Source organism: Ipomoea triloba, chromosome 10 (genome assembly GCF_003576645.1).
Source record: "Ipomoea triloba cultivar NCNSP0323 chromosome 10, ASM357664v1".
NCBI lineage: Eukaryota > Viridiplantae > Streptophyta > Magnoliopsida > Solanales > Convolvulaceae > Ipomoea > Ipomoea triloba.
Genome location: NC_044925.1, coordinates 28353533 through 28373264, shown reverse-complemented (window position 1 = coordinate 28373264; position 19732 = coordinate 28353533). Strand labels below are relative to the sequence as shown.

General features: G+C 38.3%; 3 protein-coding genes and 1 non-coding gene across 5 annotated transcripts; all 4 read left to right on the top strand.

The window, feature by feature from the left end:
- Window positions 1-752: 752 nt before the first annotated feature.
- Window positions 753-2521, top strand: LOC116031341 (protein JINGUBANG). The gene has a single exon (XM_031273499.1). It carries the CDS (start codon window positions 826-828, stop codon window positions 2263-2265), a length of 1440 nt encoding a protein of 479 aa, XP_031129359.1. The 5' UTR covers window positions 753-825; the 3' UTR covers window positions 2266-2521.
- Window positions 2522-4839: 2318 nt separating this feature from the next.
- LOC116031375 (extra-large guanine nucleotide-binding protein 1-like) lies at window positions 4840-6691 on the top strand. The gene is made up of 4 exons (XM_031273560.1): window positions 4840-5444; window positions 6070-6207; window positions 6303-6407; window positions 6616-6691. The coding sequence occupies exons 1-4, from the start codon at window positions 4854-4856 to the stop codon at window positions 6673-6675; spliced, it is 894 nt and encodes a 297-aa protein (XP_031129420.1). The 5' UTR covers window positions 4840-4853; the 3' UTR covers window positions 6676-6691.
- A 2747-nt stretch (window positions 6692-9438) lies between these two features.
- On the top strand, window positions 9439-14038 carry LOC116032116 (extra-large guanine nucleotide-binding protein 1-like). 2 transcript variants are annotated; one of them, XM_031274523.1, is made up of 9 exons: window positions 9439-9609; window positions 10027-11216; window positions 11358-11495; window positions 11586-11690; window positions 11780-11965; window positions 12141-12315; window positions 12484-12722; window positions 12836-12999; window positions 13155-14038. In XM_031274523.1, the coding sequence occupies exons 2-9, from the start codon at window positions 10050-10052 to the stop codon at window positions 13741-13743; spliced, it is 2763 nt and encodes a 920-aa protein (XP_031130383.1). In that variant the 5' UTR covers window positions 9439-9609; window positions 10027-10049; the 3' UTR covers window positions 13744-14038. The 2 variants fall into 2 exon arrangements, with proteins under 2 accessions (XP_031130383.1, XP_031130382.1); XM_031274522.1 differs by lacking the exon at window positions 9439-9609 and having other exon boundaries at window positions 9619-11216.
- A 4578-nt stretch (window positions 14039-18616) lies between these two features.
- On the top strand, window positions 18617-18689 carry TRNAA-CGC. The gene has a single exon. It is a non-coding gene; the product is annotated as a tRNA-Ala (tRNA).
- Window positions 18690-19732: the final 1043 nt, after the last annotated feature.

Below are 19732 nucleotides of genomic sequence, written 5' to 3'. Positions count from 1 at the left end.
AAACGCATTAACCTAAGATAATTAGCATTATCAGATAGGTTTATTTACGAGAGAATGGTCGACCAAGGGGGCAAAAAAACTCATGCTATATCTAAGCTATACAAAGTATATGGCAGATGTACTATGAGATTAGTCGATTGACATAGCGAGTCTTAATTGGTGGACGTGATTGATTGGGGATCAAGTGTGTGCGTCAATACTATTAGATAGTTATCACAACCTAATTTAAAAGCATGATCACCAAAGACCTTGTGGTCTAGTGGCACTCGGTATCCCAGAAAACACTCTCCCATGGATGATGGGAGTGGGTTCAAGCCAGATATTACATTATAACATAGTCAACATAGTCATGAGTAGTACTCGCAACAAATAAAAAAGCATGATTGGCATAAGTCAACATAATTAGACTCTTGTTTAGCGACTTGGATTTTTTTTTTTAGGCATGACTCACTAAATTAAATTTACTATTTCAGGTATTAAATTTGTTGAGCTCGGTTATAAATTTATAATCCTATCAAGGCTATCAATAATATACATACATGAAATAGTATATATATGATGTAGAATTTTTATAATAATACCTATTACCGGCCTAGTTAATTAAATGTGTACGAAAAATTATTACACACCAAATATTAAATCTTCTAATTATTTCACATTTTTCATTATGTGTACTGAAATTGTCAGTGCGTTCTTCTGCGCTGGTGCTTATATATACGCCCCCATCTCCACAGCCACCTTCAACCCTCGAAATATATTCTCCGGCAAAACTTCCGATCCCAACTGCCTTTCTATACCCTCATTCACTATTCAAAAACCGCATTAATGGCAAAGAGAAAGAACAAAGGTCTAACGTTGTTGTTGTCGGAGCGAAGCATGCATAGCGGCGGCCATGTCCGTTCAAGGTCATGCGCTCTACCCCACTTCCACCACTTCGACTTCCCGGCCGGAAACAAAGACGATTCATCGTCGCCTAGTTCCGGCAACAACTCCTTAACTTCCAGCCCGTCCCGCAGCTTCAACAACAGCAACGGAAACTTCTCTGGCGGGAGTCCTAACAGCGACGAGTTTTCCCCCGGCGGGAACTTCTCCGTCGGCTCCCCATACGTCAGGTCCCCGTGGGTTCACCACCGCCGTGTCCGCTCGCCCCGGGACGAAACCAATGAAAACCTAACTAATTCCCGTAAAACACGGAACGGCCTCATCGGATCGCTTGTCCGAGAAGAAGGGCATGTTTATTCCTTAGCGGCTGCGGGCGAGCTTTTATACACCGGGTCGGATAGCAAGAATATTCGGGTTTGGAAAAACTCGAAGGAATACGCGGGGTTTAAGTCGAGCAGCGGGCTGGTTAAAGCCATTGTTGTGTTCGGTGATAAGATTTTCACCGGCCACCAAGACGGCAAGATAAGAATCTGGAAATTCTTGGGAGATGAGAAGAAAGCGTATAAGCGGCATGGGAGTTTACCCACCACGAAAGATTACTTCAAAACCGCCATTAACCCGAAAGCTTACGTGGAAGTTCGGCCAAAAAAGAACGTTCCATGGCTGAAGCATTACGACGCCGTTTCGTGCATGAGCTTGGATGAGGAACGGGGTTTACTGTACTCCGGTTCTTGGGATAAAACGTTGAAGGTCTGGAGATTATCCGATTCCAAATGCGTTGAATCTATCATGGCCCACGACGACGCGATAAACGCGGTGGCGGTCGGGTTCGACGGGCTGGTCTTCACGGGCTCGGCCGACGGGACCGTGAAAGCGTGGAGGCGGGAAATGACGGGCCCGTCCGGCCCGACTACAAAGCACGTGCTGGTAGACGTTTTATTGAAGCAGGACAATGCGGTGACGTCACTGGCGGTCAATGCCCGGGCGTTGACCGTCTACGGCGGGTCGTCCGACGGGCTGGTGAATTTCTGGGAGCTGGAGAAGGGCGTGATGGTGTTCGGAGGGGTTCTCCGGGGCCACAAACTCGCCGTGCTCTGCCTCGCCGCCGCCGGGAACCTAGTGCTGAGCGGATCGGCGGACAAGAGTATCTGCGTCTGGAGGAGAGACGATGGTGGGGTCCACACGTGCGTCTCGGTGCTGACGGGTCATAGCGGCCCCGTGAAATGCTTGGCCGTTGAAGAGGATCACGGCGGCGACGGTGATTACAGCTACGATGATGATCAGCCGTTGAAAAAAGGTGATCGACGGTGGAGAGTGTACAGTGGGAGTCTAGACAAGTCGGTGAAGATTTGGAGGGTGCCGGAACACGCACCGGATTATTAGAAAGTTTATGTATGTATGTGAGTTTTTGCATTGGGAGGTTTTGGTTTTAATCGCCTGAAAAATAACTGTAAAACCCAACATAACAGTTATTTTCGGTTGTTTTGGGTTTGTAACTACTGCTGGTTGTTAGTAACGGTAAAAACTAATCAACCAGTCAAATATTAGCCGTTTATGTATAATGCATGAAAATTTAAATCAATGTTGGGTGGATTGTTTGTAAGAGAGATTTTGTAATTATAATATCTTATTTCAATTCTCTCTTCTTTTTTTTTTTTTTCATTTTCTCAAATTTTCATTGTTTTTTTCTTTGTTTGGATAGCGAGTTAAATCTGCCATCACAACCTTAGGGTGCGTGGGTCTGCCTTGGGTGAACCTATTCTTGAATAACTTGTGAGACAGGCTGAAGAGGGTGATAGCAAAAAATTGAACTGATGACCTTATGGTACAAGGATATGCTCGACCAATAAACATATCCATAGTTTCATCCTCCTTTATTCCTTTTCGATAGGTGGAGTCCAAGAGGCTATCCGGTTGCCTAGTGTGGATTCAAAATGTGGAGGAAATAAAATTATGCATTTTGTACCCGCCAGTCATATTTTTTAATGTAGTGATAATGCTAAATTCATGTGTAGTTAATGTCCAACCGGTGACGCTTGATTTAGACACTTTTTTTTATTAAATAAATATTTTTTCTAATTAGTTAACACACCCAATCTATTAACCAAACTAACTATACTTCGTGTTAATAACCCAATCAACTCCTTAATGTACTTTTGCTCCTATCATTTACAATATTTTATGGGATACTATAGTCTATAAAAGAAGAATCAATGCACTTATTTATCTAATAATTAAGAAAATATCATAGAAAAATATCCTTAAGTATCCATGCAACTTGAACTTTTTTGTAAATTAAAGGAAGGAAAAGAGGAAAGCAATGTAATTATGTGATATCATTTTCTTATTCAATCTCACGTTCGGTCTTCACAGGTAAGCTGCTGTGCCAAACCTAGTTGAAGTCAAAACATCGTATATATGAATGCAATGTTGGAGGCTCAAAGATTGCCATTTGGCAAGAAGTGAAAGAGGGATTGTTATGCCGTGGACCCAGGTCCACCTTGCAAGGTGGACCTGGGTCTACATTCACATACATTATACTCTACATTCACATACACTACACTGTACTTTTACACTTTGTAAACTCTACATTCACACATTACAGGATTATATGTTTAGTAACTATATTACCACTGTTATGCATTCATACATTCAAAACTCTATATTCACAGGTCCTGTACTCTATATTAACAACTTAAGAACTCCACATTCACACATTACAAGGCTACAAGTTGCTAGAACTTCTTAACTCTATTACAGATTCACACATGCATAACTCTACATTCACGATTTCTATACTCTACATTCACACTTTGAAACCTTTACATTCACACATTTCTAGGCAACTCTACATTCACACAATCATAAGTCTACATTCACGATTTCTATACTCTACATTCACACTTTGAAACCTCTACATTCACACATTTTTGGACAACTATAATTCAGCAATGTGTTTACTAATTTTTTTTTTTTAAAAAAAAAAAAAAAAAAAGACAAAACGACGTAGTTTTGGACCCAGGTCCACCTTGCAAGGTGGACCTGGGTCCACGGCATAATTTGCCGTGAAAGAGATGTTGGTCGGTGTATATATTTCTAGTTTTGGGCCATGCTCTTTGCATTTATAGGGTTACCGGGCTTTGCCCCGGCCCTTTTGTCAACTATGATGACCCACAACAACCCACCCCAATTTCACCATGCATGGATGCAGCCACCCGGCCCGGCCCAACAACTATATATACACAATATCCCTTTCAATTACCCCATCAAGTATACCAAATATTTATTAAATCAAATTTTGCACAATCAACCCATAACTTTCAGCAATATGACCAATTAGTGAGACAAATTCAAACTTTCATGAACCCCAATTTGGGCTCTCATATTACTTTTTTGGTCGAGCCACGGAGTTCCTACAAGCCCTAATCGTAGGAAACACATTTAAATTCATAACATTCTCATACTAATCCCCGTTCGTAATGGTCGGTCCAATTAAGGAGTAAAGTGCTGATTAAATTAATTTTTTCATATAAAAGGGAGTTCAAATTTCTAACCTCTCTTGAGAGATAAGAGTACACGGCCACTCATGCCAACCAAGCTGGTTATCTCTCATATTACTTTCTAAACAAGAATTTATAGGAAATTAAACTCTAGTAAACCGGGTTAGAAAAATAGGTCATTTGTCACGAAAGAAATGACCAAGTAAATTGAATATAATTCTTATATGCAAAGGTTTCTTGCTAAGGCCTTTTTAATCGAGTCTATTGTGAAGTTATTTGGTCGCGAGTTTACTTGTCACCCCAAAAATGGGGTTAATTCCAAGTCCTCCCACAGAGTCAAAGTCTTCATTTTTATATACATGTATTTGTAAGACTGCAAGCTCTATAGATCCTGCAAATTCCACTGCCCAATTAAGTTCAAGTAGTAGTGAGCAAAAAAGAAGTGATTTGCAGAAGTGGGTCGAGAGCATTATGGGTTCAACAATCGCAGAAAATCTCGCAGAGGTTTTGAGAATCCAAGAATTCGTTGACGACAGTATGTTCCAAGAAAACAAACCCCTTGTAAATTCCCCTACAGACAGCGACGATGAAGAAAAAGAAAAAGAAGAAGAAACTTTCCCAGAAAAGCCAGCAGTCTTAACCGAATCAAACAAGTGTTTTCGATGTGGTACGAGGAACATGTTCATGAAAAAGGAAGCCTGCATAGTTTGCTGCGCAAAGTACTGCAAAATCTGCGTGCTGGGAGCGATGGGTTCAATGCCGGAAGGGAGAAAATGCATCGATTGTATTGGCTGTCGAATCAATGAAACCATGCGTGATTCACTGGGGAAGTGTAGTAGTTCTGGGGCGCTTAAGAGCTTGATCTCCGATCAGGAAGTTAAGTTGATTATGGCGTCGGAGATATCATGTAAAGCTAATCAACTCCCTTCCAGTGTTGTTTGTGTGAACGGAAAACGTCTTTCCGGCGGAGAATTGGCCGTCCTGCAAAGCTGCCCACACCCGCCGAAGAAGATGAAGCCCGGGAGGTACTGGTACGATAAGGTGTCTGGATTTTGGGGAAAGGTGAGAATTGGAATCTGCTTGTTTCTCTATTATACATAAATATATATTATTGTAAATGGAGAGACCCGCGGCTAGGAATCTAGGATTCATGCAACCCTAGTTCGTTCCACGCCTATTGGTAGGTCTGGCAGACTTTTTGTGTGTGTGTATATATATATATATATATATATAGCCTTCGAATCTCGCACCGGCTAATTCGTGCCGATCGCGAGCCATAGTGGTTCAGGCCTATTAGGCTCGCTCTTTCACAGGCTAAATTTTTTGTAGTCCTAACCTGTCCAACTGCGGTGCGGCAAGCCTGTGTCTATTTGCTAGCTGTCTGTTTGTGTTTCTTGGGGTTTTTCATTTCCTGATCATCTTTAATTATTCCAAATTAGTCAGAAGATTGACTTGTAACTACAAAGTTATAAGTTGAACTAGTGATTTATTACTCTTTTTTGATTAGTTTAAGCTGACCAATTCTGGACTGTCAAAATTACTTTAATTCCTTATTATGATCCTTTACTGATTAGAGTTACAAAAGTCGTTTATCCACACACACCTTCAAATAGTAGTTGCTGACATTTTTTATTTTTTGTTTTCAAATTAATAACCATGCCATTTGATTCGTGGTTTGGTTAAACAGGAGGGCCGGAAACCATGTCAAATTATTAGTCCCCAGCTAACGGTTGGTGATACGATCAAGAGAGATGCCAGCAACGGGAACACAGATGTATTCATAAATAATCGAGAGATTACAAAATCAGAGCTATTTATGTTGAAGGTTAATTTGTGTGCTATATATGTGTAAACAAATTCTCTAAGCATACACGAAATCTCCAAGTGTAGGGTTCTCAGGGCTTTGTGAACTCGTTGCAGGTGATAGGAATCCATTGTGAATGGAGCATTCACTTCTGGCTGAGTGCTGATGGGGCTTATCAGCAAGAGGGTATGAACAATGTGATGGGGAAACTTTGGGAAAAGGTTATTTATCTTTTTCTATTCACCATTATCCATTATTCTACCCGGATAAACAAAAATACGACGAGTTAATAAGCGACAGAATGAATTTCATGGCAAAACCTGCAGCACGGAATTTGACCGTTTATTCCGTCGCGAATCACAATTTTTCTTGCAGTGCTTTCAATACAATTATGTTTAATTTGAATCTGATGATGAGAATATTTTGCAGGCTGGAGTAAAGCTAGTTTGTACTGCTTTGTCACTGCCAACTCCACCTCCACCCAATTAATCCTGCAAATTCTTGCGCACGGGAAATGGATGTTTGGGCAGATAATACTCGTCTACGTGTTGTCTCGACTTAATCTTAAATTCTTTTTATGTTTTCCGTGTTGACACTGAAAATTTGCAAAATGTTGTTATTTTTTTAATATTAGTATATTTAAATGTATTTGGATAATATTGATATTATCTAATTTGTTAATTAGATAATATCAAAAGAGTTTGAATTTATCAAAACTCTTTATATTAGAGAATTAGAGATCATGATCATGAAAATAAAAGCCTCATGACCTTGAAAGTCCAAATGTCATGAAAGTCCAAAGCTCCTCCATGCCTATCATATTGATCAAAATCTCCAAGCCATTTGAACCCGAAGACCCTTCAGAAGAACAAACATATAAGTTCTTCTTTAAAGATCAAGCCACTAGAGATCCGGGGGCCTTCAATGGAACGTCAAGACATCAATTGAAGAATAAAGGATCATCCAGAGATATTGTACCAACATCCATATTGATACATATTTTAACATAAATGTTGAATCCCATATATATATTCAAAATTTATTTGTTTACATTCCGTTCCAATGAATCAAAATACTTTGTTTGTGTTCTTCTTATGTTTTTCGTTCCAATGAATAAAAAAAACTTTGCTTGTGTTTCCCAAATGATTTAAATCAAATCCTCTTTTAATGATGGTCTAACTTGAGAGCACCTCTAACTAACTACTTAGTAAAAGAGATACATATGTAATGAAGATATTGAAAACAATCAAATAATAATGACCCAAGGATTAAGGTGGGCGATTTGGACCACCCGAATCAAGGTGGATGATTGGGACCAAGTTAGGTGGCCCAGGCTCAAGCCAACCCTGGACGATTAACCATTCCTGACCTGGAGCCCGCATCAAGGTCAGGAATGCACACAATGGCGGGTTTTGACCTATTCTTTCAACTCACTGCGTGGGCCTTGACTTGGTCCCACGGCTCACCATTATTTTAGAAAATTTGTTGGACTAATTCCTTATATAAATAGTCATTATTGTCTTAGCCTAGACAAGAAACCTCATTCTTATACGATATCTTTTGTAATATTTTTACATCAATCCAAATAATGTTACTACAATATTTTTTCTTTACCACTTTACCCCTTATTTTATATTTACGCAAACTTAATTATTGATTCATACATACTTCACGTCAATTTGTTCCATCAATATGATTATGGGTAATGTTTTTACTAGGGTTGTTATGCCGTGGACCTGGGTTTACATTCACATACACTATACTCTACATTCACAATTTGTAAACTCCACATTTTGTTTAGTAACTATATTACTGTTATGCATTCACACATTCAAAACTCTATATTCACAGGTCCTATATTCCATATTTACAACTTGAGAACTCCACATTCACACATTACAGGGCTACAAGTTGCTAGAACTTCTTAACTCTATTACAGATTCACACATGCATAACTCTACATTCACGATTTCTATACTCCATATTCGCAATTTGAAACCCCCACATTCACACATTTCTGGGCAACTCTACATTCACACAATCATAAATCTACATTCACGATTTCTATACTCTACATTCACACTTTGAAACCTCTACATTCACACATTTTTGGACAACTCTATATTTAGCAGAAAAAAAGAAACAAAAACGACGTATTTTATATTTACAACACAAAACACAATTACTAAGTTATTGTTTCAGGTACATAATTTATATTTTTAAGATACAGAATTTCATAATACAAACAAGGCACAATAACTCACAACATAAGACACATGCACATACACATACATTAACGTTCATAGTGCATTGTAAACTCTAATCCATAGTATAAGAATTGTCACTCAACTAACTACTTAAGCCCAAAGACCTTAAACTAGTTTTACCAAAATGTTTAATAATGCACATGCATGAACCCAAACTAACCTTAATTACGACAAGATATAAAATACAGGTCAAATAATTGCAACATTTGACATTTGACTAATGTTTATTGGGTGGTAGAATGTAGTGGTTGGTTTTTAGTATTTAGAAGCCACATATTTGGTTTTACAATATATAAAAGCTTATGTTATATCAATTTAACTACTATACCTTCCCCTCAATATTAGTTGAGTGGTCACTAATTTGAGACTGACCAATCATCACACCATATGTTTTGAGACTGACCAATCAAATCTTGTTTATAAATTTATCTAAAATTAGTTAGTAGTACTAGAAAAATCAATTAATTGACTTACGTTGCTATTTGTTGAGTTATATGACTGTATCATTATTAATATGAAAAAACAAATTTAGAAGTAGATTAGATTATTTGACTCGAAAATCACAAATTTATCGAAATTATCATCTCTCCCTCTCATTGAGTCACCTTGAATTGACAAAATGTTTTCATTCAATTTAATTATCTTCATTTTTAACTATTTAGTGTATTAAAAAAAAACATTTAATGAAGTTATAATAACAGCAGACCAAAGACCTGAAGGTCCGACCAGCTTGCCGGGTCAAACACGTGATGGCTTAAATTATAAACCCTAATCAATTAAAATTAATTATTACTCGGAAAATCCCAAACGCAATCCAAGGGGCAATCAGATTCTAAACTTCCACTGACATTCAAGTACCTGTAACCACGAAGCGCCAAATTTCATAGCTTTAACTGTTGTACTTTTGGGACAATCTTACCCCTGCCGTTCCACAATATTACGCAAATGTCCCCGTTTAGACGGATTCAAACTTCCCAGAGTCCACTCTCAATTCTCATCATCCTTCCCTCACTTTCCAACTGAAAATTTCCAAGAAATTTTAAGCAACCGCGTGGAGTTGATCAAAAAGCCAAAATTGGGTCTTTGAAATTGTGATGGTCCTTGGAGAAGAAACGGTCAGTCTTCGTCGAAATTCCCAAAGTCTTCATTTTTACTGGTAAGACTGTAGCAGAGACCATCTTCCAATTTTGCCTTAAAAACTCAGAACTACGGTTTCACATTTCACTTCATTCCACTGAATAAGATGAATTAGTCACTGTAGAAGATTGAAAAATCCAGGCCATATAAATCTGGGTTCTTCAGATTTTCAGGTTTTAGAGGTTCCTGTGGGGGTAGGGAGCTGAAAGTTCCTATCTTTATGAGTTGTAAGCTGGGGAAGAGGTTTGGGTTTTGATTTTTTAAGTATTTAAATTTAGATTTTGGGGGCTCTGAAGTAGAGAATTAGAAATGTTTTGATTGGAGTTTAGCTGAGTGATATAGAAAAATTTTGGGTTTTGAGTTTTGAGTTTTTGTTTGAAATTATGCTTGCAAGGGGGTTGTGAGTTTTGATTTGTTAGTGGGACTGTGTTTTCAGGAATCTGGATTGAGTGTGGAAAGATGGCTAGTATTTTGAAGAGTATATTCCCAGTTTCATCATCCAAGAAAGATGATCAGGATGATTTTGATGTGGAGTACTCTATTGCGGTGGAGTATAGTGGTCCTGCGGTGAGTTATGATATTCCCCAGGTGGTTCCGGTTGATTTTCACCGGATTCCCACAGCAACCGTGGTTGCTCCAGCTTCCATCTCGAAGAGTCGTAATTTATCACTTCCAGTTATTCAACCAATTGCCAAGAGAAGTAAAGGGGTGTTGGCAACTAAGGAGGCTCCTGTGCCAAAGGAAAATTTAGGTGCACTCGAGGGTGGAGGTGAAGATTTAGCGTGTGAACCGGTGGGAGATGACAACAGAAAGGCTTCGTTAGATTCTCTCTATGGAGAGGAATGTGGCTGCAAAGGCTCTGATGGTATTGAAAGTTCTGGTACATTGGGGTTTTCTGACATTCAAGACGATTCCAATGAGATCTCGGGAAGCTCGGATGCTGAGGACTCGTGTGACGATGATTGCAAGGTGGATGTGGGCTGCACTAGTCATTTGAAGCCCCGTGGCTTGGATTCCGAGGAATCCATGATGGGTTCCCCAGATCCCTCTGTAGGGGTTTTGAGTATCCAAGAAGTGGAGGAAGAATGTATTGATGACAGTCAGTGCCAAGAAAATACACCCGGTGTGACTTTCAATGAAATTCATTCAAGTTATTCTACTTCGGAGAGTGATGATGATGATCCGGGACCTTTCCCAGAAAAGCCAGAGGTCATATCAAAGAAGTGTTTTCGGTGCCATAAAAGGAGCATGTTGATGAAGATGGAAGTTTGTTTAGTTTGCGGTGCAAAGTATTGTAATATATGTGTGCTGAGAGCTATGGGTGCAATGCCCGAAGGGAGAAAATGCATCACTTGCATCGGCTTTAGGATTAATGAATCAAAGCGTGATTCACTGGGGAAGTGTTCTGGAATGCTCAAGAGCTTGTTCATTGAAGCGGAAATTAAAAGGATTATGAAAGTGGAGCAATCGTGCAAAGCTAATCAACTCCCTTTTAATCTTGTCAGCGTGAATGGAAAGCTTCTTAATCATCGAGAATTGGTTATGTTGCAAACCTGTTTGCATCCGCCAAAGAAGTTGAAGCCGGGGAGGTACTGGTACGATAAGGTGTCTGGATTTTGGGGAAAGGTGAGGAATGAAACCTACTCGATACTCTATTCTACATAGATATATGCTCAACTGTTTGTGAGTTTTGGTGGCTGTCATTTTTTTTTTTTTTTTTTTTTGTTTTCAAATAACCATTTGATGATTCCGGGTTTGGTTAAACAGGAGGGCCGGAAACCTTGTCAAATTATTAGTCCCCAGCTAACGGTTGGTGATACGATCAAGAGAGATGCCAGCAACGGGAACACAGATGTGCTCATAAATAATCGAGAAATTACAAAACCAGAGCTATTTATGTTGAAGGTTCGTGTGCTATGCATAAACAAATTCTGTAAAGTCTAAACACGAAATCTCGAAGTGTAGGGTTCTCAGGGCTTTGTGAACTCGTTGCAGGTGATAGGAATCCATTGTGAACGGAGCATTCATTTCTGGCTAAGTGCTGATGGCGCTTATCAGCAAGAGGGTATGAACAATGTGATGGGGAAACTTTGGGAAAAGGTAATTTATCATTTTCGATTGAGCCATTATTCTACCCGTTTTCAATCGTTATTACTAGACAATCGGGCTTATGGGAATATACTTTTCAGCCTGGAATCAACCTAATCTGTGGCACTTTACAATTGCCAACCCCGCCCAAGACTTCAAAGTCTCGCAGTCAAGGAACTGACAGCCAGGCAGATAAAGGTGGCCCGAGCAGTGAAGATCAGAGAACTCTAAATAAGCTTCTACTTGTTGGTTGTGATCAATCCGGAACGAGTACTATTTTTAAACAGGTATTTTAGTTGCCGACATGTACCTATCAATATAACCGAATAAATGTTATAAGGATACAGATCAATGGAATTGTTGTCAAGTCTCACAATAATCAGTGGTTTCTGCTTCTTGTGTATGATAATCTAATAAAAGTTTTGAGTTGGTGAACATGATGGTCTTTATCTTTTATTTCAGGCCAAAATTCAATATGCTGTTCCTTTTAGGGAAGATGAGCGTCAAAGTTTCAAATGTATGATCCAGAGCAATTTGTACAATTATATAAGTATACTGCTCGAGGGTCGTGACCAATTTGAGGAAGAATATAGAATTGAAATGAGGCGAAAACGCATGGATGAACCTGGCCCTTCAGGTACTAGCACAAATTTTGTTACGTTATTAGTTGCTATTTACGTTTATTCCTTATTCCATATAGTTTCGGCCTTATTCCATAAGTAATATCATAAAAGAAATTGTTTAGTGGCATATGAGAAGAGAGCACTGATGAAACGAAACTGACTGTCATTTTGTGATCGAGCAGTGATTCCTGATGATGTTGAAGACAATATTTATTCCATCAGTCCACGGTTTAAAAAATTCGCCGATTGGCTTCTCCAAATTCGGATGGCGGGGAATTTGGAGGCCATTTTTCCAGCTTCTACTCGCGAATATGCACCAATAGTCGAAGAGTTGTGGAAGGACAAAGCGTTTCTAGCCACATATCAGCGGAGAAATGAATTGCAGATGCTACCTAGAGTTGCTAATTACTTCTTAGATCGGGTACGTTACTCTTTAGGCCTGCTTCGGTTCTGTATTGGGAAGAAAAGAATAGAATAGCCACTCTTTATTTCGATTATTATTCAAACGCTAATGAGTGTTGTTGTACTCTATAGGCTGTTGAGATCTCGAGGGCCGACTATGAGCCTTCTCCGATGGATATTTTATATGCCGAGGGAAGCACTTCTGCAAATGGGGTAGCTTCAATGGAGTTTTCCTTCTCCAAGGTATCTCAAGATAGCTACATGGAGCCTGCTGATCAAAATAATGCCTCGATAAGGTCAGAGTCACGTTTCTCTCCATCTTTCTCCTTCTGTGTGATTGCTCAACAGATAATCGTGTTGAATTTCATCGGTCTGCAACAAAAACTCGATTTGTGAATGCTAATTTGTGAAATATAGATGGAGTAAATTTAGAATATCGTTTCGAATGCAGGTGCCAGCTGATTCGAGTGCATGCCAGCAGCCTCGGGGAGAACTGCAAGCTGTTGGAGATGTTCGAGGACATAAACATCGTCCTATACACGGTTTCCTTGACCGATTACCACGAATATCTCGAAGACAGCAACGGAGATCTCACAAACAAGATGCTCGAGAGCAAGAGGCTCTTCGAGAGCATTGTAAATCACCCGTCCTTCGCCCACAAGCATTTTGTTCTGCTGCTCAACAAGTTCGACCTGCTCGAGGAGCTAATCGAGAGGTTCCCTCTCACGGAATGCGAGTGGTTCCAGACCTTCAACCCCGTGATCAGTCGCCACCCCAACAGCAGCACCAGCAACAACAATCCATCTCTGGCGCACCGTGCCTTCCACTACATAGCCTCGCAGTTTAAAGCCCTCTACAAGTCCATAACGGGGCGCAAGCTCTATGCTTCACTCGTGACAGGGCTGGAAGGCGAAACCGTCGATGAATCTCTCAAGTATGCTAGCGAGATCCTCAGATGGGACGAGGAAAAGTCGAAGCTTTTGAAAGAGTGGTCGACGGATAGCATGGAGGGCGAAGCTAGCACGAGCGTGTGCATGTGATCACACTGCTCGTCTCGATCGAGTAAGATCGACATTGCTTTGTTTTTTCATTGTTACACACACACACATGTTGTCTTCTGTATCATAGGACTGTTTCATCTGTTCTGCAACTGTGAAATGCTGTTTTTTAGCTTATCAGAACACAACATTCAGTGTGTGGATTATTTGTGCCTTAACAGCTGATATTTGGCCAATGGTACTTATCTGTAACATAAATTATAAGTTCCCTTCCATCTTGTAAACAGATGTTTTCTCATTGAATCAAATGCATGCAAGGAGATTATCTGTCTCAAAATTCTAGCTTTTCATCTTTGATGTAGCAGCCTAATAGGCATGAAATTATGCTAATCTTTCTAGGACGACTCCAACCAAGTTGGTTGAACTGTTAGCTTGGTAAATGTTAAGTACAAAGTTCCAAGTTTAATTCTCAATATAAGAGCGGTCTATATATTAAGTTTTTTTATTTGAACCGGTCAACTATTGATGACTTAGGCTGACTTATTTTATTGTGATTCTTTATTATCTAGAGTCACAATGTGGGGTTTCCCTAGTGTGCACCCTCTGATAGTGACCGTGGATTTTCTTCAGTCACCAAAATAAAAAATAAAAGCAAAATAAGTTGTCGGACTAAAAAATTTGCAATTGTGACCATGAATAACGTAAAATCATGGAATTGGAATTGAACCAAAACTAACTTGTTTACCAATTTATTGTTGATGTGGCAATTATTATATATAAAAAAATAGTTTTACAATTTCGCGCTTATACTTGTAGTTTAATGGCCTATTTTACCTTTACTTCAAAAAAAAAAATTTAAAATTATGCTAATCTTTGTAGAAAGGAAGTTTTGTAGAAACATCAAAACATGAATGATAGGAATATACATGACATGCTATATATATATATATATAGGAACTCTATTACAGGATTTACAGCCCCAGAAAGTGGTGTGGTTCAGGAGGGCGCAAACCGATCCATGAGCCAGAAAACGGTGGCTTCTGACATGGTGTTATCATTCACACCTTCTGCAGATTGCAAAGCAGCTTCTGAGGAAGAAGAAGAAGAAGATTCTTTAATGGCCGCCTTGCTTTCCTCAACAGCTTCCACAGAATCTGTCTTTCTGGCTCTGAGCAGGATTAGTTTTCTGGGCTGGACTCTCTCTGTTAGCTTTGCAAGCTGAACCATACAGGCATCAACCATTGCTGCCATTTCTGCTGAACTTCACTTCTCTCTCTTTTCTCTTTTGTGGGTTGTCGTGTTTCTAAAAGATCAACTCAGATATGAAGTGGTAATCGGAGAGAGGGTATATTTATAGGATCTTTGTTTTTTGCCATGTGGAGTTTGAGTGGTTTGAAAAGTCTGTGTGTGGCGCCCTCAGAATAGTTGGAAATATTGTGGGGATATTCGCATTATCGCATATAATTTATGCTATGTCTAGAGAATCTAGAACGCCCTCCACACCGTGATTTCTACGTGGAAAAACTCCAAATTTTAACGAATGCTCTAGTTAGCAAAAAATCAATAAATCAGCTTAAATTGTTCATAGCTGACCTATTATTAAAGTAGATCAAAACACGCGAATTTGCTTGCACCCATCCCGCGGTGAGACAACTGACAAGTTAGGACTACAAAAAGATGATTCACGAAAGAGCTACAAAAAGATGATTCACGAAAGAGCAGGCCTAATGGGCTTGGCTTGCTAAAACCCAAGATCCACGTTGGTTAGCCCGTTGGCTAGCCCTTGTTCAAAAAATATATATATTCAAAAATTAAAAATAAAAGCTCGCGGGATGACCTGCAGGCCCACCAACCCGCGTTGGGCGAGTTAGGGTTGCATCTTGCATGAACCTTAGCTTGCGGGCCTAACGGGTTGGTCTGCAAAAGTCAACTAGAAATTATATCTGTTGTGGGGTGGATCGGTCCATTTTGACAGTATTCAACTAGCTCAAATTGAGAAGGTTAAAAAGAAAATTTTCATGGAGAATTGAATTTGAAATAGTATAATTATAAAGTTAATTGTGTGATCAATTATTTTGACATGAAAGAAAATTGTAATATTCCAATGAGTTTCCATTGTCAATAATTTGGTGGGTTTAGGTTGTGGACCACAGTTTTGTGTTGTGTCCACGTACTGTTCAATGGTTTTTAGGGTTTTGATACGCCGACGTTTAAACGGACAAAACAGTGGTCATTCATGGCCGGCAAACACGGTTTCATTTGTAAATATACTCCACAAATTAAGTACTGAAAAAAAATATTCCACAAATTAAAGTCCATGGGGAAAAAAAAAATCATTCATTGTATCATACACTGCCAAGAAAGAGTAACAGGTTTAAACCCTTTAAAAGATTCGCATAAATTTAAAGGCCCGAACTAATTAACTTCGCTTTCATGATTTTTTTAATCTCCTACAAATGATATATATTTGCTAGTTGTTAGCATAGTTGCACTAAGCGTTAGCTAGTCGGGCGGTAGAGTAGCGATTAGCGCCTAGACCACCTAGGCCACCTATATATATATATAATTTAAAAAATTAGTAAAGTCGACTTGACCGAGTTAACCGACTTGACCGAATTGAACAAGTTAACTCGGTCGAGTTGGGCGCCTAACACCTAAGCGACCAACCGCCTAGGGGATAATTTGCCTCAACCTAGGGACGCTAGCACGAAGGCGGTCACCTAGGCTAATTTTTGCAACAGTAGTTGTTAGTGACAAATTATGTTAGGATGATTGGTTTATGTGTTTAGTTATGTAATTGTGTTTGTTGTATATAGATAATTTTAAAAAATAATAACGCAATATATATTGTGTTTGTTGTAATTTTTTAAAATGCTATTACTCATCAGACAAGATAAGTAAATTATCTACTCAACCACCATTTACCATGTATATATTGACTTTATGACAATTTATGGAACCTATAGAAGTGATATATATGAATGGGCGTTAGGATGACGTTAGTGCAAGTTGGGATTGGGATGGGCACGTGAATTTGTGGATTTTTATAGAGACACATAACACATACACCGTAATCTCCGAGCAAGCGACAAACTTTCTTTATAGAAATTCAACATTAATTGTTTGTCTGTTTTTGTTTTAATAAATTATTAAATAAACCTAATGGGGTAGCTCAAGTGGCAAATGAACTTTTTTTGTGGGGAAAAATTTTGAGAGAACCCGGGTTCGATCCCCACAAACGACGATTCTCCTGGGCCAGCTCCAGCTCCTGTGCCTCTCGAAGCGAACGTAGGTGGACCCGGACCATTAAACGGACGGAGAAAGACACCGTGAATTTACCCAAAAAAAAGTGTATATTAAATAAATATTATAATTTATAATAGTTCACAAACTACGTAAAAGATATAAATTACACTAAAAAGACCTTACATAACATGCTAAATTTAAAAAGTGTTGACAATAATTTAATTTATAATATTTAAATACAAAGATCATATTTTATTCCCTTCGCAACAAGGTTGTTTCATTGTTTTTGGACTTTTATATAAATTCCATTAATCAAATAAAAATAATAATATTTTTCAAAATTTAGAAAAAAATAACTTTCTTGAAAAATATTTTTAGTAAATGTTGGATAAGCATGAGGATGTGGCAATCAATCAATCATGATGACTAAGTGGAAAAACTAACCAACAAAAGCCCATTGATTTTCATTGTTACTTTTTGTACTAAATTAAGATATTTTATCTAAATATCATCTTCTCGAAAAGTATCTTTTATAGATATTTTATTGCCAATACAAATTTTGAAGAATCAATAGAATTCAAAGTTAAAAGTCACACACTAAAATTCATTTATTTTTGAATAAACATCATACCACAATGATACTTATGTATTTAGGTAATTTAGTAATCTATACTTGTTTGACAAAATGTGAAATAAGCACAAGAATTATATATGAAAATGTAATATAACTTCTAACTTTAAAAACTACAATTAAATACATCAACTTTTTCCAACATGGCATCTTTATAATGTTTTAAATTTTGTAATTAATTTATTTAAATAAATATTGTCACCTCAGCATTGTACCATTTTTTTTTAATGAAAAAATCCTTCTCGTGCCCTTAATCGGATAAAGAACTACAATGAGGTAAACTGGCCTAGGTTGGAATTGTCATAGCTAACATGCTCAAACCAAGAAAAATAATAAACAACTCTTACGTGGAGTCAAATTTGGAACCTTGTGATTACCAAATTAAACCAACTGTACTACTATACCAATTGATATGACTTGATTGGTTTGTCTCCCTTTACATGTTATCTTTAGGTAATTGTGTAATTGGTTTACTTGCATAAAATCAACAAGTTGTAACTTTTAAAATTTAGAGACTTAACTAATTATATTTAGTGTATATAGTTGGAGAACCCATTGACCATTTCAATTCCCTACTTTTTTCAATATTAAAAAAAATATTAATAAAGGCAACTACGTTTAAAAAATAATGTGACGAAACCACTCAAATATACTATGTAGTCATAATCAATCCTAGCTATGTCATGTGTTAAGATATCGAAACTATGGAAGATAAGTTCTAGGCTCCCAAAGTTTATCCTCATCTAATATGCACATAAGTTTGTCTCACAAAAATCATGCATAATATCATATATCTATCCGCATTAAAAATAGAAAAGTTAGGGTATTTCGTAAGAACTCTCTCAAACTATACTTAGAAGTGATAATCTATTAATATATATAGTTATTGGTTGGAGTTTCTACCTTACATACGAACAATATTTTATACTTATTATACTTAATAATGAAATTGTATTATGTGTTTTCCTAATATATATATATATATACATACACACACATACGATTATATATTGACTCCCGGCCCCTTGTTGTCAATTAGGGGGTGTAGCTCATATGGTAGAGCGCTCGCTTCGCATGCGAGAGGCACGGGGTTCGATTCCCCGCACCTCCACTCTCTGAACTTCCCCTTTTACGCCCCTTGTGCAAATAAACGATATATGATTTCACATGAAACACATTTATTTACAATGTTTTTACACACACAAATGATCTTTTCATTCTAAAACAAGAACAAAAACAGCAAGCCATCAAGGACGGGGGAGAGAGCTGATCAAACAAGTTCCTTTCTATGCCATTCAAGGGCTAAAGCAATGAAGCAGCATAAACAGCGACGCATCCGAGTAATTCACCACCTTGAACTGTCGCAGCTTGGGCGACCAAGACCACCCCGCCGCATAACCACGAGGTTCTACTTGAGTAGTTGCCTTGTCGGCCGCCTTTTCGTGCTGCTTTGCTGCTTCCATGGTCCAGATATCGACCAGTGCTGACATAGAACTTTTGGGTATGTTGAAAGAGATGCAGTAGTAGTGTTGAAGATGAGCGGTTGTGACTTTGATGCTTAGTGGCATCTCAGGATCAGTGTTTATATAGTGGTGTGGCTAATTTAAGTCGGTTTTATCTGCTGCCCACACTTTATTATTGGATGTATATGAATCAGGGGACTTGAAGATGTTTCTGGAAAACCTGCAGCCCAGGTGGAGCTGGTATTCTGAAACTTTAATGATGTTGTTGATAAGTATGGAGTGAAAGAAAACAACAGGCTGAGCAAGTTGGTATAAACAATTCAAGAAAATGGGCATGGTGGGCTGAAGGAATCTTAGGTGACAGTGCAATTCAATTGTTATACCATGGACCAAGGTTCATGTTGCATTATGAACTTGTTACAAAAATTCTGTACCTTCAGTTAATACATTTGTACAAATAGTTTTGTACCTTCAGTTAATACATTTGTACAAATAGTTAATACATTGGTGACACATAATATGACAGTTACAGGTACAGAAATTGTCAATTAAAAGTACAGAATGTGCCAACTACAGATACAGAATGAAGATGATTTTTGGACTATAATCTATAGTGCAAGGTTGACCTTAGTCCATGGTATAATTTGCCAGTACACTTTACTTAAGATCTAGGTGATAAAGTCAGTGGGAG